We start from the raw sequence: 17666 nt of genomic DNA, 5'->3' as shown, positions 1-17666 counted from the left end.
CTTAAAAACAACATCTCTTAAGATCCCACACTGTGACTGTGTTTTTTGAAACCCAAATATCTCCAAGCCAAGCCAAATGTATTCTTTTTAATGAAAGAAAAGTGTGCTAGTCTTATTTCAGCCAGCTGACAGCAGTATGTCAGTTAAGAGCAGCTCTTTGTTGCTCTATGCACTCAAATATTTCTAGCAATAAAAGGTCTTCTGACCATTTAAACAGTTTGATGGGAACTCTTGGTAAACCTTGGTTCTGGTAAGAGGCCCATTTCTAGCTGCCACTGGCCTAAAGAAAGAGCAGTACCAATATTCATACACATCAGTCATAAGTAGAATCAGAGTCACTTCTGCTTTTACAGTGTCTCGTTTTATTCTGTGTTCTTAACAGTGTCACAGTACTAGTTTTACATCAATAGGGATTTTGTCTACTTAAAAACAGAATGCCTAATAAAATAGGAGCACTCCTGCCAACCCGTTGACCTCAGAAGTGGACTGTAAGAGTCAGAGGATGGGAGCACATGTCAGAAGCACGCAGACCAGGTGATGGTTCTGAATCCTATGATGGGTCAGTACTATCCCAGGCCGAGAGAAGCAGCTTAAGATCATGTGAAAATCAGAGGGAGCAGGAATGTACCTTCAATGTACCTGTAGACATTGATAACAGTTATACCTAAATATAATAAGAATCATTTACAGCATATGTACAAATATTTATCATTCTCTACTACCCACCATAAAAATATGTCATCCATTTCCAAATTGTTCGACTTCATGAACTCACATTAAATGATTTGATTTATTATTTTACACAGTGTACTGCAATATGCACGGCATGTGAAGTGGAAACAGGAACACGTTGGAGCAAAAAACAGGCGAACAGAAGAAATCGTCTACATGTAAACAAGCGATAGAGAGATAAATCAAAGTGATGTCATCAGATGGTTCAGTCAGACATGCTGCTTGACAGAAAACAGTAAAAAAAAAAGGACAGATCAAAGAAACGGTAGGCATCAACGGCACGCAACAAAGCACCTCAGCTGGAATCTGGCTGGGCTGCTGAGACTGCGTCTGAAATGCTTTGATTTGCTTAGCTAGGAGCTGCATGAATGACGCTGAACAAATAAAAGCTCCTTCCAGTCTGCACGGCTGCTCCACAACTGCTCTGTGGTTCTAAAACGCTTTCATTAGTTTCATACTGAGGGCAGCGATCTTCAGGAATGCCATGTTCCCGATTTCACAGAACATGGACATGAAGATTTTATTTCAGGGTGTTTTCTGGGAACATGGACAGGTAATGGGTTTTACCAGGGTTTATGAATTGGATGAGTTTTGCTGCAAAGCTTTATTGCATAGAAGCATATATGTGCTGTCAGTGGAGGGTCCAGATTCACTGTAAAAACCCAGCAAGCAAATCCACTGGGCCCGGTGCTTGAAGCTGCTTGTTTTCACCAGAGGGACACATGTGATGTCATCACACCTTCAGAAGGGCCTTTATAATAGTTTGGCAGACCACTGAGTGTAAATTACTGGGCCAGTGTGGAAAACATGAATCCTTGGTGTGTTTTACTTGAACTGAAACAAGGAATAGGGAAAAAAAACTCTCTTGAATAGTACTTTAGACAATGTGCTTTAAAAAAGAATGGCTGTCTCCTGGTCTAAATTGAGTTTAGTGGAAGCGTTTCCGCTCTTTTGTTGGAGGATTGCTGCAGACCTGGTGCAGCTGCTGTCACACTGACTCTCATCTCACCAGGCTGGTTGCTTAAAGGGGTGGAATGACTATTTTTACCAGCCACTCACGCTGTGCTCTATTGCAAAAATACAATGCAGTAATATTTGTTTTATTTGAAAATCTTCCGATTGCTTATTGCTAATGATGTAAATTGAACTGCACTGTAAATCCAGCAAAGTATAGCACAGATTTGTTCTATGGAGATTCATGAAACATGCTCTATTTCCTCCAAATTTTGTTAGTCATGTGAATTTGTTTATTATTTCATATTTGTCACAACACATTCAATATAATAGTTAAGAAATAAACACATTTGTCAACTTTGTTACTTGCTCTGTTTAGGAACCTGCCACTGTGGCTCATGGACGATCATATTTAGCCACGTTCATCCTGGAGCTGCAAACTCATATTCTGCAAACAGCAAAATTAGCTTCACTACCAGTAAACCAATGAGAAATAAGGACATGTTCACACTTTTTGAACCTGTAGTTCACGGTGGTGACAGTTTAGTGTTTTTAGGCTTATTCTCTTTTCACATTTAGAGAAATCTCTCAGTCCAGCTTTGGTTTTGTGAGTTGAAGCATTCCTGTTAGACAAATTGAAATAAATTTTTTTATTTTCTGCAATGTGTAGCTCAAGCTGGATGAGAGTTAAAGTGTGGTTTCATGCAGTTTTCTGTGAAAACAAACCCTATCACATCAACGTGTCACTTTGGTTTTCTGTTCCCAGAGTACCGACCCATTACCCCAAAACCAAGGCCCCCACTGAGCTGTGACCGTCACATCCAGCGTCTCACTCCGGCTCAACATGTTTGTAAAGTACTTTGTTTGCAGTCGACTACCTTTACATTTTATTAATCTTTGTTACAAATGTTTGAACCCTGAACAGAGGGAGTGTGACTAACTGAGAATGCTGAAGAAACGTGGAAAAATAAACCCACAGAACGATCTAACAGTGCTACATGCTGTTTGATTCTGTTGCCTTCTGTTTCAGTGTGGAGGGGTCCACCACATCCAAATCCATGTGGATACCAACTTCACAAAAACACTGAGGAGGGTAAAAGACAGGACATCAGAGGACAAAAAGACCAAACTAAACAGTAGAAATCCAATAAACAAAGATCCTTGGACAAATAAGAAAATAAATGTCATTTTGCACATAAAAATGACTAACTTCATCTACTGATATTAATCCCTTTGAACAGAAAGTGCCACTGCTTCAGCCCTGCACACATCACCCACACTGTAGATGCAACCAGCTTTGCCATAATATGTCAGATGGACCGTTGATATAAAACTGCTGTCTGTGTTGAGAAAAGCATGTGGGTGCCGCCACAATGGCACCATGATAGTGACTCAGTGGGTCAGACAGGGAGGGCTTGACTGAACCCGAACCGGCTTTTCACTACGGAACTGTGCTGCTTCCCTGCTGCCCGCCCCCCCCCCCCCCTCAAGCTGCACGTCCAAGGAGCATCTTCCTGTGGATGCAGAGCAAACTTGGAGCACCAGAACAACAAAGAGCTCTGCTTTGTTTAGTTTGCTTGACTTGAGAAAATAAAAGCAGAGCCGTTTCCAGCCGGTGGTGAGTGACTGAGTGGAAAACACACGCCACCTGCTGTGGCTCCGCCTCCCGGAGCAGGAGGGCCACCTCCGAACCCAAGGAATGCCTGGTGGTTGAGCGTACACCTTAGAACCGAGTCCTAACTCCATGGTAAGCATTATCATCCATGCTCCAGCTTCAGTTGGCCTAACTAATACAAGCTTCATATCCGCCCCTAACTATGGCCCCTCCTGTGCAGCTATACTGAGAGCTTAACTGATGCCACTTGTTTGGCAAGAATTTGAATAATAACAGCTGATATTTGTACTTTACAAAATACTATGCACAATAGACATTAAGCATTTTTTTAGTGACTACCTCAATAAATGCTGTCAGTAAATGGCACATTTATAACTGCTACCAGAGATACGTATCACAGTGCACTGTGAGCTACTGCTACATTAAATAATCAGCTACAGCTGCGGCTGTCGTTGCTTCACTGCTTCTTAAATACATGGAGGATATTTGAGCTCATTCCTGTTCATTAACTCCAGACAAACAGAACTCGTGGTTTCCGTGCATGAGCGTGAGTCCGTGTCTGTTGCTCTTGAAGCTGGTAGACGGGGCCTGAAATGAAATGGGGAAAGTGAGCAGAAACTCAAGAGTGAACAAAGTCCAGGCTGGAATCTGGCTTCATATCTGCAGACCAGAGATACACAGTGTGCCGATCTCGTTGGGTAGGAGTCTCTAAGGGAACAGTTCACTTTGATCTCCTCACACCACTGTGCTGATGCCGCTGTGCTTGGGCTTGGTGCTGCTGGGAACCTGAGACGGCGGGGGTGGCGGGGCGTGGAGGTGGGGGCCGTGCGCCCCGTGGCTCCCGTGGCTGTGCTGCGGGTGAGGCGGGTAGGGCGGCTGCTGGCTGTGAGATGGAGGTGGGTGGTACTGCTGCTGCTGCTGCTGGTGCTGCAGGTGGGGCGGCGGGTGGTAGTGATGGTGGTGATGGTAAGGCGGCGGGTTCTGGGTCATGTGGCAGAACTGGGCGTGGTGTGGATGCAAGGGACCCGGCGTGTCCGTCTCTGCCCGGGCCGTGTGGTGCAGGTTAGCTGGGTGGGGGGTGTGGGAGATGAGGGTGGGATGTGGGGTCTGAGGGGTGGGACTGGGTGACTTCACCCGCCTGGTGCCAAAGAGCGATCCGAGCAGGGAGGAGGAGCTGGGCAGGGAATGTCCGCTGTGCCGGGACGGGCAGTCTCGACTGGAGGGGGCTCTGCGCCGCATGTGAGGACTGCTAATGATGGAGCCCTGCCAGAGAGAAAACCATCATCAGAACACACCTAACAGCAGAAACAGCCCATAACCACACAGACACAGCTGGTGCAGCAAACCACCGATAAAAAGTAGGAAAATCGTGCAACGTGTTTATTCGTCATAAACAAAAACAACTTTGACACAAAACGTTTCTGTGGGAGATGCACACTTTGGGCCGGGGCCAAACAGTTTATAAGGATTTTTTTTAATATTGGCATCATCTTGCAATTTACAGTTCTCAAACAAACATGTACATATGTATAGAAATATGTCCTGCAGACTTTAAAAGGATTATTCGACAAGGTGATGTAGCCTAAATGTAAATCTGAAACGTAGAGAATGTATTCATTCATTTCTTTACTATTCTGTTTAACTCTCCCATGGGCAGGTTGGGTTTACTATTAATAGGAAAGTTATTAAAATGAATATTGTGTTGAATATTAAAGGTATTTGGAGCAGATTACATATGGGGTTGTGTTCTAATGAATACTAAAACAGCAGAAAGAATGACGTCCCCTGTGTTAGGCTCCCTGGTGCCGCCATTCAGCTGTCTAAACTGTTGCCTGCGGTTTTATGAAGTCAGAATAATAATTAAAGATATCTGACTTAAGATAGCAGTTCTAAGTTAGTTTTACCTGGTCATTATTTGCTTTTAAGAAACACTCAGTTGCATTTGCACTAGCTATATCTTACTTTCAGATATCTAAAAATACATTTGAGTTATGTTTGCATAATGTGGTAATTTGAGATATCTTTAATTATGACTAGTCAAAACAAAAAAGCAAGCTATCTCAAATTTAGGCAATATAGGCAATATTCCAACTACCCTCAAATCTGCTCTCATTAAACCTCTCCTCTAAAAACCCACCCCAATGGTCTGTGCACTACACTGGCTCCCCGTTCACTTCTGTACTGAATGCAAAATCCTTCTGCACACCCATCACTGCCTACCCAACCCAACTGAATTGCTCAAATTACACACATCAGCCAGGACCTGGTCCATCCAACAGAGCTGTCAGGGTAACTGAGAGTTTAAATGGTTTTAGAAACATGCCAAAGACAACTATTAACAGAAGAACATATAAAATAAGACATATACTGCTCCAGGACCCTGCGTGGATTAGCAGGTATAGACAATGGATGGATGGATGGATGAAATATACTACAGAACACGGCGAAAGCATCATAGTCAGACTCATATGGTTAGTCTTTAGCCAGAGATCTGGAAGAACTCAAAAAGGAAAGAAATGAGAAACCTCTGGCATTATATAACTCTTTCTGAATACTGGAGAGGAAAATACACACTAAGAGGCTTGAAGATCAGTAAAACTCTTTTGGCTAGAGGGCAAAGATTTCTTATTAAAAATGGAAACTGACCCTAGACTAATGCTCAATACTGCTCAACATTAAAAAAACAAAAGCTGGGACAGACAAATTGAGCACATAAATCAAGAAATGTGAAGAACTGCTGCTAAAGGTCAACCTAGATAATTTTGACTACTTCACAGAAGATAATTCTGAATCTTTGTCTTCCATTCAAACAGACATTCAAGCTTATAAAATAAAATAAAACTACACAGAGGGTGATGTCTATGACTGGCATGGCCACAAAAGAGTTGTATAACAAACATCTCTGGGTTCTTCCAGAGCTAGACAACATCCCACGCCTATCACAAGTGAGAGAGTAATGTCTGAAGAAGGGAATTGGAGGAGCTAGCACAACCATCTCAGCGTTTTTTCCCCAAGAAACATCACAAGATGCAAAGGAGCATAAGAGGAGAGCCTCAATCCCAATCTCATCCACAGGACGGCCATAGGAAGATATAGTAACCCTGTTTCCATGTAGCAAATTGTGTTTATGCACAATTCCAATCATGGCATTGGAAAAGGAAAATGGAAAGTGCAAAAAATTAAATAACTTGCTTGAAGTGGTTTTGAGCTTTTTCGATAAAGAGTTAAAAAATGGCTGATGACATATTGCTTCCTTGGGTGAAGCGCAGGCAGTGATCCATGGCCTCCTTCTTCTGAGTGGATGAATGGTAATGTCCCAAGTTCTGATGATTAGGAACTTGCTGGGTCCAAATCAATGAGATTCAGACCTAGCAATGGACCCAGAAATGGGACAATAGGTTTCAGACAGCTGCTTAACGGACTGTCCAGGAATCCTGAGACCATAGAGCTGTAAACAACTTGGCCTTAAGGGTCCACTGGCTAAGTCCTTTGGTCATCTGGGCAATGGTAGCTGCTGGTAAGGGATGCCACATCAGAGACCACAGATCTTTAGGTTCATGGGTTGAACCCATTTACAATGCAGAGTCTTCAGTCTGTCCATCCAGGCTCCAAGTCCTTTCCACCGTCAGCGATGCTTTTTTTCCCTGGGTCAACTTAGGTCTTCTATTTTCCTCGTGAAATAGGCTTTATTCTCCCTGGGGCTGTATGACTGTCCATTAGTTAATTTTGTAAACCTGTTTTTTTCACTCTATATTCAACATTTCTATCTTTTATCCACTTACAGCAACTATTATATCTATCATTTCTGCATGGAAATATGGAAAGATCATATCTAAAAAAAAAACATACATTGTGTTTTGTATGGGTTTGTTTTGGATCCAGAGAGGGGGCTACATTCTTTAAGTAAAACTAAGTTGGGGTACTTGTTACCCAACAAGTCAGGGTTAGTGTAATATAGCAGGACGTCATCAGCATGCAGGCCAGTTTTATATTACATATCCCCTATTATGACACGTCATTTCCGTAATTATGTATCATTTAAGTGATACTGCCTTACATAAACTTAAATTCATTTTAATCCTGGCCATGGGGACAATATAAAGACTTCAGAGACTCAACCAGTGTGTTGTCAAATCCAAAATGCCTTAAAATTGAGGCATATAATCTGTAATTAGTTTTAAACACCTAAATGGATCTAAAGGAGCTACATTCCAGCCAGTCTTTTCCTGGTTCAGGAATTATAAATATCACTTCTTCCCACTATGAGCATGTTATTTCACCTCCTTTTAGAACATGATGAAAACTATCTTTCACTAATGGTATTGTTTCTCTCTAGAGATTTTGTATCATTCTGAGGGGTTCCTATCCAAGCCTGGCATTTTGTTCTCCTTCATTCTTCATACAGCTCTGTGTGTCTATTTCCTTCCGTAATTTCACATAGTATTGCCTTATTTTGAGTGGTTCTTATTGAAGGTAGGTCTAATGGTGACAAAAACGACTCCACAGCAAAAGGTTCAGCTACTTGGGGTTGGTTGTGGAGTCTGGTGTAAGACTTTTCAAAGGCAGTCTGAATAGAATTTAAAATTCTTCTTCTAACATATAAAGCCCTTAATAATCAAACTCCATCATATATCAGAGCTCTGATTACCCCGTATGTTCCTAACAGAGCACTTCGCTCTCAGACTGCAGGTCTGCTGGTGGTTCCTAGAGTCTCTAAAAGTAGAATGGGAGGCAGATCCTTTAGCTATCAGGCTCCTCTCCTGTGGAACCAACTCCCAGTTTTGGTCCGTGAGGCAGACACCCTGTCTACTTTTAAGACTAATCTTAAAACTTTCCTTTGTGACAAAGCTTCTAGTCAGAGTGGCTCATGTTACCCTGAGCTATCTCTATAGTTATGCTGCTATAGGCTTAGGCTGCTGGAGGACATCAGGGTCTATTTCTCTCTCTCTGCTGAGTTCTACTGTTCTCCAGTTTTGCATTGCATTACATTGAAATGACTGTTGTTATTTCAGCTTTTAACTTTCTGTTCTCTCTCTTTTATCTTCATAGTAGGTACACCTGGTCTGGCGTTCTGTTAACTGTGACATCATCCAGAGAAGACGGCTCACCCGCTACTACCATCTAATATAGAACAGATTACTGCATCAATGTGTGCTTCTGATCTTGTTTGTCTCTCTTGTTGTGTCTCTGCTCTGTCTTCTGTAACCCCAGTGGGTCGAGGCAGATGACCGTTCATACTGAGCCCGGTTCTGCTGGAGGTTTTCCTTCCCGTTAATGGGGAGTTTTTCCTCTCCACTGTCGCTTCATGCTTGCTCAGTATGAGGGATTGCAGCAAAGCCATCAACAATGCAGACGACTCTCCCTGTGGCTCTACGCTTCTCCAGGAGTGAATGCTGCTTTCGGGACTTTGATGCAATCAACTGGTTTCCTTATATAGGACATTTTTGACCAATCTGTATAATCTGATTGATTTGACTTTGTAAAGTGCCTCGAGATGACATGTTTCATGAATTAGCGCTATATAAATAAATTTGAATTGAATTAAATGTCTGTCAATTGGTGGCACATATTTTGAGCTAAGGGATCATTTATTTTGTCATTAGACAAAATTAGACGTGCCAAACCTTTTCTTTTTATTATTATCTAGGACTGCATTCACAATAGTTCTGTTTTGTTGGCTCATCTCTCCTCTCAACCCTTTTCTTCATACAGATGCTGTAATTTTTGCTTTGTACTTGAAATTTGCTTTAGAAAAGCGGAGTCTTTAGTTTTCATGTGTGCGTTCCAAAACACGTCCAATCATTCATCTATGCCTCTCTTTCTGAGATGACCATTTTACTAGCTCACCTCTAAGGACAGCCTCACCAGCGCTTCAGAATATACTTGGAGATACAGAGCCATCATTGTTAAGAGTCATGCAGTCTTTAAGATCATCTCTTACACATTACTGACAGAATGACACATTACTGAGTTTCTGGGGTGTCTCTAATATAAATGCAGTATTAAATATACTGCAGCATGATCAGAAACGTCCGTAACTCCAGTGTCACAGTTTACATTCTTGGATCTCGTGTGGTTAAACATAAAGAAGTAACTGAGAGTTTACGGAATGTGGGAATGAAATGAAAGTAAAACACTTGTACTTAGGATGTAATTCCCTCCAAATCTCTATCATCCTTATCTCTCTAATTAGGTTTTTAATACACTGTGCTTCACTAGCAGTATCCAGGGGGGCATGCAAGCGACTGTTATAATCTCCTCTGCATTTTAACACTCCTAATGCTTCAGGTAAAATAAGGTTTCATCTCTTAACAAGTTGGATATAATTCCCTGGTGGTTGATAGACATTCAAAAAGGTGACTTCATTGTGATCTATAAAACATTTCACCATCACGTAAGATCCTTCTGTATATGCAATGTGAAGTAAACTGAAAACGTTTGTAATTAGTATTGCAACTCCTTTAGTATCGTTCTTGTTGTAGGATGATTAATATGTGTTACCAAAGCCCATGTTTTGAAGTTCCTCATGTTCTGGTTTTCTATTAATCACCTCCAAATAAGTACCCATACATTCCCAGGTAATCCAAAGAGAATAAAGTTGACTTCTGCATCAGACGTATATATTTCACTTTAAAAGTGGGAGTGGAGGTCCTTGAACACAAAGGGAGCCCTCCCAGTGGAAAGTTATTTATCTGACTGAGCAGTATCATCAGATCAGAGCACAGATATAAGCAGCAAAGTTCCAGTAAGGTAAATATAATTAAAACACAGAATTAGGGAAAGCGCCCACCACCAGTTGGAAGAGACGTTAGGATTTCTCTATATGCTGAAATCTCTTCAGGATCCCCTGTGTTTGCTCCAGGCATGTCTTACTGTGTCTACAGGGCAACTCAAACACTATTTCCCACGGGAGTTGTCTCTCCACAGCCCCTTGATGTGTGTTTGTTAGGAAGCATTCACCATTCCCCACCTTGTCAGGTCTTGTATTGGTGAGCTGTAGCAAATGACTGGTCCAGTATCAAGGAAATCTTTCAGCTTTGCTGGGTAGAGCACATGGATGTGGACACATTTTGCTTTGGGTGTCTTTCTGATGTAGGACTACATCTTACATTTGGTAATTTTTTGATGGAGTAGTCTCACTCAAATATGCTCTATTGTTGTTCTAAAAGACCTCTTCAGAATAGAGAAAAAATAGAATAATCCTATATTATCCCACAGTATGGAAATTCAGGTGTATCAGCAGCAAATAAGGAAAAAGTCCACAAGAGAAGATAAAATAAGAAAAAAAAAATACTTTTTGTTACTGAGAGCATTGTGATGAACATATTCTTTAGGCTTAGATTCTTGGAAACAAAGGCCCGGTGAGCCGTGTGGAGCATGGCAGAGGTTTGGGGGTAAGGGAGTGTTGGCACTGCTGTGTCCTGAGCGTAGCCTTATGTCAGCGAAAGGTCGGGAGGGAAAGCTCACTTCTGACATTCTACAACAATTCCATAGTATTTTCTCCACTGGATGCAAATCTTGTTTCTACAACAGCTTCAAGGTCAGTTATGCAGGTCTGAAACCTTTCTTGTGTTCCCAGGAAAGAGAAAAACATCTCATTAGCACTAGCGTTAGGTTTCTAATCTTTGCCCCACTCTGTTCGGTCTCGCCCAATTTATTCCTTTAAGTTGACGGCAATATTTGGGAGTTCTTGGCCAACTTCCTCTTTAAAAGTTATGTGTTCTTCTTTAAGCATCCATGAGCATGAGACTCTTTCTTAATTTCTGTAGGAATAGCTTCCATGGGTTTGGACCGCCCCTTCTCCTGGGACATCTCAGGTCTCCACAAAGTGTGGAGCCCTCCCCCCCGTCATGTTCCCTTGACCCACTGGTGCGTGGGAGCTCCTCGGTGTCTGGAACTGGGTGCTCGGGTGGGCGCCAGCTCGCTCCTGGCAGCTGCTTCATGGAGCCCTTGGCCCCGTAGCTCTGTCGGGGTCCCGTCGGGGGGCGGGGCGCCCCTGGACCTTGGGTCTCTGGGCCCATGGCTGGATCTGCTCCAGTGTTGCTGGCTGGCAGCGGAGCCCGCAGGCTTGTCACTGCAGCTCCCGGGGGCTTCAGTGTTGTGGCTGTTGGGGGGTTTACTGGGGCCCCTCTCTGCTCTTCCATGGGATGGGGGAAGCAGCGTTTCCTGTGTTGGTCCCTCTTGGGTACCTTTGCTCTGGGGGTCCCTTCAGGCATCTGAGATTCTGGTTCCCCTGGCGTTTGCCTCTGTGTTCTGGGGGGGGGGGGGGTCTTTGGCTCCTCACAACCACTATTGAGCATTTTTCTTACAAACACAAGCTCACTGTCACAAACACCTACAGGTGCTTTGTGACAGTGAGCTTGTGTATGTATCCCCATAATCACTGGGGATGAATTCTACCTGCAGTTGACCAGGAACAGATGCCATGTGTAGTTAAAGTTGCATATGTGATGTGACAGATGACATCAGATTTGTAAGGGGAGCAGTCAGAGTTGCTAAAAATAAAGGTTTATAGAAGATTCCATAGGAAATGCTTGGGCTCATTTTTGACCCCACTTGTGGATGAGTGGGGTAGTCATACAAAAACTCTGATATAAATATAAATAAATAAAAATGTAAGTGGCCTAATGTCACAAACATGTATTATGAGGAATACCTGGAATATGAATATATTCCAACTTTTCATTTTAAAGATTTTGAAGAACAACAACCAGTGAGGTGATTTTTGACCCCACATGTCAAATGATTTGACTGGATTTGCAGAAGAGCTGTACAGACTAAATGCCACATTAAAAGTGGAAAAAGCAAACTATAATTATGAACAAACCCGATCATGTTTCAGAAAGGGAATTCTCCGCTCATACTGTTGGTGCTTTTATGCTCCTTCGCAGAAAATGAATAGATATGCAAATTCATTCATTCCCTCAGCTTTAAGGTGGCTGAAAGCTGAAGGCAGTTGTAGCCTGTAGCACATTGACATTGATGATGGATTATTGTCTGAATCTGTTTTTAACTATCATATACAGGATTTAGTCCTTGTAAGGAACCAGCCTGACTGCAAATGAATTGCCCTCAGGAATAAATCAAGTTTTCTGATTGCCAGTTTAGAAATGATTCATGGCGGTCTCTTCTTAGCATCCTAAAGGTTTGGCATTTGACCAGGGGTCTGCAAACGTTTTGTTTCTCTATGTGTTACTGGACATATTTTGTCATATTAATCTGAAGCTCTGAAGTATGTTCAAACTAAACTGATGATCGAACATTACAATATTTATACTCAAATGATGTAAAGAAAAGAAGAAAAGAGAGGGAATATGTTGACAAGGACAACATTTTTACAATGTTCCAGTCTTGATAAGTTAAAGAGTAAAAGGGTGAGTGAGAAGATGCAGTGTGGCCTGTCAGGTCACCACAGCTCCAGCTGACAGGCCACAGCCAGCTTCTACAGGTGGCTTTAAGGTCAACAGAGCAGCACATGAACACCGGTCTAAACTACAGTTAGTCTAGTCATGCAGTGTACGACCAAGCTTAATGCAACAGCCACAGCATCATTTCCAGTCAGCAGAATGCATGCAGTGTTCTGGCTGCTGCAAGCAAGAGGAGCAGCGCAACAGAAAAGCACAGCGCACAGAAAAAAAGCTGCATGTTCAGAGAGAACAACACAAAGGCAGGCGGATGACAGCTCGGCAGCAGCTGCTTCCTACTTACTTCCAGATTGCTGTCTAGTGATCCTGCACTGCTGCGTCTCCCTCGCTTTCCTGCCCGGAACATGTGACACGACAGATTAGACATGCCTGGTTAAAACATGGAGGCGCACACATCCCTCCTGCCTACGCAGGGACCATGCTAACACTTTGGAGCCGCAGCGCTAGCTAAGCAGCCGACCGTTGTCCTGCTAGTGGCTAAAGCTAAAGGTCAGGGACAAAACTTCACCAAACTAACACCAGTATCTGGAGTGTGTGTGAGGAAATTGAGGATTTGTTAGGGGTCTACATTGTGAACACTGCTGGCAGGAGACTCTTAACAACAAATAAGCCCGACTCTGAGAACACTGAAGAGGAACAAGTTTAACATTTCATTCTCTTTAGAGGGAAGGCCTCCCAACCGAAAAAAAGAAAAATGAAACACCCCAGGTTAAGATAGTGTTAATTGTAACCCTGAGTGAGATAAATAATCCAGTCTTACCATTTTACATTGCACACAATGCAACAAACAGCATGTATTTAATGCTTAATCTTTATCCACCAAGTAAATGGCTAAACCCTGGAAAGTGGTGTGCATTTGCCTTCAGCTCCCTGACTCAGTACTCTAGAAGCACCTTTGGCAGCAGTTCAAGCTGCAGCTCTTTTAGCGTGTCTCTGCCTGCTTTGAACATCTACACCCAGATGTTTTCACCAGTTCTTTCCTTGTAAAACAGCTCAAGTTCAGTCCAGTTGGATGGAGAACATAAGCCAAAATCAATTTCAATTGTTTCTTGGAGTTAAGTGGGATTTAGGTCAGGAATTTCACCAGGCCATGCTGAGATGAGAACCTTCCCAGTGTAGCTCTGGCCTTAGGTTTAAAAGATCACTTTCCTGCTGGAAGGCGAATCTCAGCCCAGTCTCAGGTCTTCTGTTTCCCCCAACAGGTTCTCTTCTGGGATTGTCCTGTTTTCTACTCCATCCATCTTCAACTCTGGCTTGTCATTTTGGGTGTGACATCCATATTGTGGTAAGTTTGCAGTTCTTAATTACACACAAGGGAAGCTAATTTAATAAAAAGGTGTATTTACAGGCATCAGAGCAACCATGAAAATAAATCAATTTCCTTCCAATAGTTATGTATTACTTTATGTTTCTCTGTCACAATGATATCCACTGAAGTTTGTGGTTGTGATGGGCCAAAATAAGGGAAAGTCTAAGATACAGTAATGGTTTAGCTAACTCTGTATAGGAAACACTCAGCAGATTATTCATTAAAGTCAAAAGCAGGTAACAAAAAGCTCAACCTGTATTTTTCTGTACAGTTTTACTGTACAGAAAAGGGCTTTTCAGCAGTGTAACGTCCTGCTGTACTCTGCATGAATAAACCTGAGAACCTTAATCCCTTTTCTGTGAGGACATTTGGATTGATCACAGTGACCTACAAAGCATTGTGCCTCCCTCCTGCCAGTGACACAGGACTAGTGGGTGGTCTCAAATGAAGTACAGCTGGCTGTTTCAGCAATCCCATCATCCTCAGTGTCTGCTCCACTGGCCCCCAGTCACTGCTCTGGCAGTCCAATTCTTCTTGGTGCTATTCAAATCTTCGTTTTCCCACATGTCCAAAGAACTGGAGTGAAAAGTGTCATGCCAGCATCCAGCTTGAGTATTTGCTCTTTTCCAACTAAAAAGCAGAACAAGACAAGAGACAGGGCACTACTAGAACGAGCAGACTTTACCTGCGTCTGAGAGGTCCCGCAGGGAGCTGCTGAGAGCGCTCCTCTTCAGACCCTCACCGATGGCATAGCTGTCATCCAGGCTGGCTCGGCTCAGGTTGCCGTTTCCAGTGTCCTTCTTTAACCCTGAACACTGGGACATGCTGGGCCTCACCACACCCTTCTGTTTCTCCAGCTCAGCTGTGCATCAAGAAGACAACTTAGAGCTTCTGTCGTTTGGGACCACGTGTTTAAAATGAACAAGAACATGAAGAGAGATAATAGTAAAACTCTGCTTACATTCTATCCGGTACTTCTCCATCTCTTGGACCTCGGCAATAGATTCTCGCAAATCGTCGGTAAACTTTTTGCGATCCTGAGGATTGGGGGCGTTAAAATTGATGAGGACCTTGATGTCTGCTCCAGGAATAGCTGAAGTCAGGCGCACACCATTGGGATAATCTGAACAGAAAGAAAACAGAAGCTTTAGTACATGTCATGACAAAAGACTGCTGAAGACAACTAATGAAGTAATAGCTGATCCATTTAAACTTGGGTCAAACATCTTCATATCTGAAGTCACACTATCCATTCAGAATGAGAAGGTATCTGCCCTGTGTTAGATGTTGTCATCCAATCCATCTGTCTGTTTATTCACACACACTCACCATCCACTATTTTAGGTACACTCATTAAAATGATTGTTAATATAAGTAGTTAATTGACCAATCACATGGCAGCACCTCAATGCATTTAGGTATCTGGACGTGGATAAAATGACTTTAAGTTCAAACTGAGCATCAGAGTGAGGAAGAAAGGAGGTTCAAGTAACACTGACTGCAACATGGTTGTTGGGGCCTTATCAGATGGTCTGAGTCAAAGAGATTCAACAGAAAAAGAGAGAATATATATTTATCGGCAGCTGTATGGAAGAAAATGTCGTATTAATGTCAGGGGTCGGCGAAGAACAGGTGGATTGGTTTATAAAGACAGAAAGGCAATAGTAGCTCTCCAATAGCAACCAGCATATGCTGAATGCTTCAATCTTTAAATGTGCAACATGTGGAACCCTGAAACAGGTGGGCAGCAGAACCCACCGACTCTGGCAGGGGAAGTGGGATGCATGGAGTAAAGGTTCTGGATGAGCACCAGCTTGGACCGCTGAAAGGTTTGACAAGCACTATCTGCTTGAGCAGCAAAACACAGACAGCATACCAGAGTTTTAATGATACAAAGAGAAAAACAACACAAGAAGAACAGAATTTGGAGCAAAGGAACAGGAGCAGAAAAAGAGACGGGAAATAACGGGCAGTGTAACGGGGGATCCAGCAAGAACCGGTGAGCATTTACACTGAGGCACGGCTGGAGGAGTGACAAGCAAACCAGAAGAGTGATCAGGGGAGATGTGGAGCAGCAGTGTCAGGCAGACCAGCTGAGGGAGGGAGATGAATTAACCAGAACAGAGCTGAACAGAAATACAGATAAATCCAAAAGATTGCAATAGATCTAACACAAATAATCTAGAATGCACAGGGAAGGGCAAACAAGGAGAAAGTAGGAAACTAAGTCTAAAAGAATGAACTAAAGCAACAACTGAGGGAATAATGAAAAAGGAGGCACAAAAGAAGGCCAAAAACTCAAACAGCCGAGGATCACAGCAGGCCTAGAACATCACAGTTGCACAGTGGACTTAGCTTGAAAATTTGAACAAGCAAAACTTCCAGGTCCCCCCCCCCCTTGCTCTCTGCTGCACTGCAGCCCTCCTGCCAAAGTGGAGCCTGCCATGCTGCTCCGATGTTTTCTGTCTTTACTTTCTGAGCAGGTGCCATTTCAGAAATCGGCAGTTTTCCTGTAAAGCAGGTTGTTTCTGTGACATTTCTCCTCACAGCTGCAGCCCACCGGCAGTGTGGAGCTTGAATGACGGTAGCGGGGTGGGGGGGGGTGGCCAGTGCATACATAAGAGTACATATTCTGTAAAACACAGCTGGTGGTCTGTGAAGCCTCTCATCTATTTGTGAAAACAAAAAGAGGGTTTCTTGTTAACACCTGATCTTGCCATCTTGTACATCTTTTTGATTTGTGAGCTTGGTCTCATATATCAGGACATCTTTCTGCAGGGTTAACAGGACAGATGGTTTTATTACGTTGACCATCTGTCTCCTTTAAAAAAAGTCCAACTAAAACGGGAAAGGTCAAATATTTACTGGTAGTGACATTATTAGTGATGCAATGTGGGCAATGTGGATCAGTGGGTAAAGTATTATTGCTAATTATAATAATTAATTATATTGCTATCAGAAAGTTCTAGGTTTGATTCCAGCTTCACCGTCACGATTTGATGAGCGATGTGCCCCTGGGCAAGGCACTTAACCCCAGGGTGCTTGCTGATCAGCGTATGAATGTGTCCGTGTTTGGGGGTGTGATTGGGTGAATGTGGCTCTAGTGCAAACTGCTTTGAGTGGTCAGTATGACCAGATAAGCGGCATATAAATTCAGTCCATTTATCAATGATGCAGTACTGAGATGGCTCTCAGGCTGTACAAAACTAAAAAGGTTAAAAACTCAGATGGCAGAACGCTACATTTTTCATAAGGTTCTTATTTTTAATGTGGCAATAGCGAAATTGGTACCAATTCTGAACTCTTTGAAAACTTCAAGAACAAAGATAAAAAAATGTAAAATGAAATGATACTTACACTGATTCTCAAATAGCAGCACTTGCATGCCGTAGAGTGAGAAGGACTGTCGAAAGCTGTATGTTACAGAGTTCTTTTTCTTCTGAAAGATTTTGGTAACCTTAGAAAAGAAACAAAGCAAATGAGATAAACCCTGCAGAGACTGGTTGCTCCTTCAGTCTGGGTGGACTAGCGCTATGTGTCGTACCACGAGCAGGTCATTAAAGAGGAAGATCTCTCTTTGGTGCAGGCCCAGCTTCTGCGGTTTGTTGGGATCAGGAACTTCAAACAGCCT

At 42.8% G+C, this 17666-nt stretch overlaps 1 protein-coding gene across 1 annotated transcript in view; it reads right to left on the bottom strand.

Moving 5' to 3' along the window:
• Nucleotides 1-342: 342 nt before the first annotated feature.
• Nucleotides 343-17666, bottom strand: part of iqsec1b (IQ motif and Sec7 domain ArfGEF 1b) — a gene marked incomplete in the record, with an annotated part of 275178 nt that continues 257854 nt past the window's right edge. The window contains 6 exon segments of the mRNA XM_036124610.1: nt 343-4564; nt 13010-13059; nt 14721-14897; nt 14997-15158; nt 17393-17492; nt 17580-17666. Coding sequence (XP_035980503.1) covers nt 4037-4564; nt 13010-13059; nt 14721-14897; nt 14997-15158; nt 17393-17492; nt 17580-17666 — 1104 coding nt within the window.

Source organism: Fundulus heteroclitus, chromosome 20 (genome assembly GCF_011125445.2).
Source record: "Fundulus heteroclitus isolate FHET01 chromosome 20, MU-UCD_Fhet_4.1, whole genome shotgun sequence".
Classification (NCBI taxonomy): domain Eukaryota; kingdom Metazoa; phylum Chordata; class Actinopteri; order Cyprinodontiformes; family Fundulidae; genus Fundulus; species Fundulus heteroclitus.
Note: the sequence above shows the minus strand (reverse complement) of the source record. Positions and strands in the feature narration are given on the sequence as shown.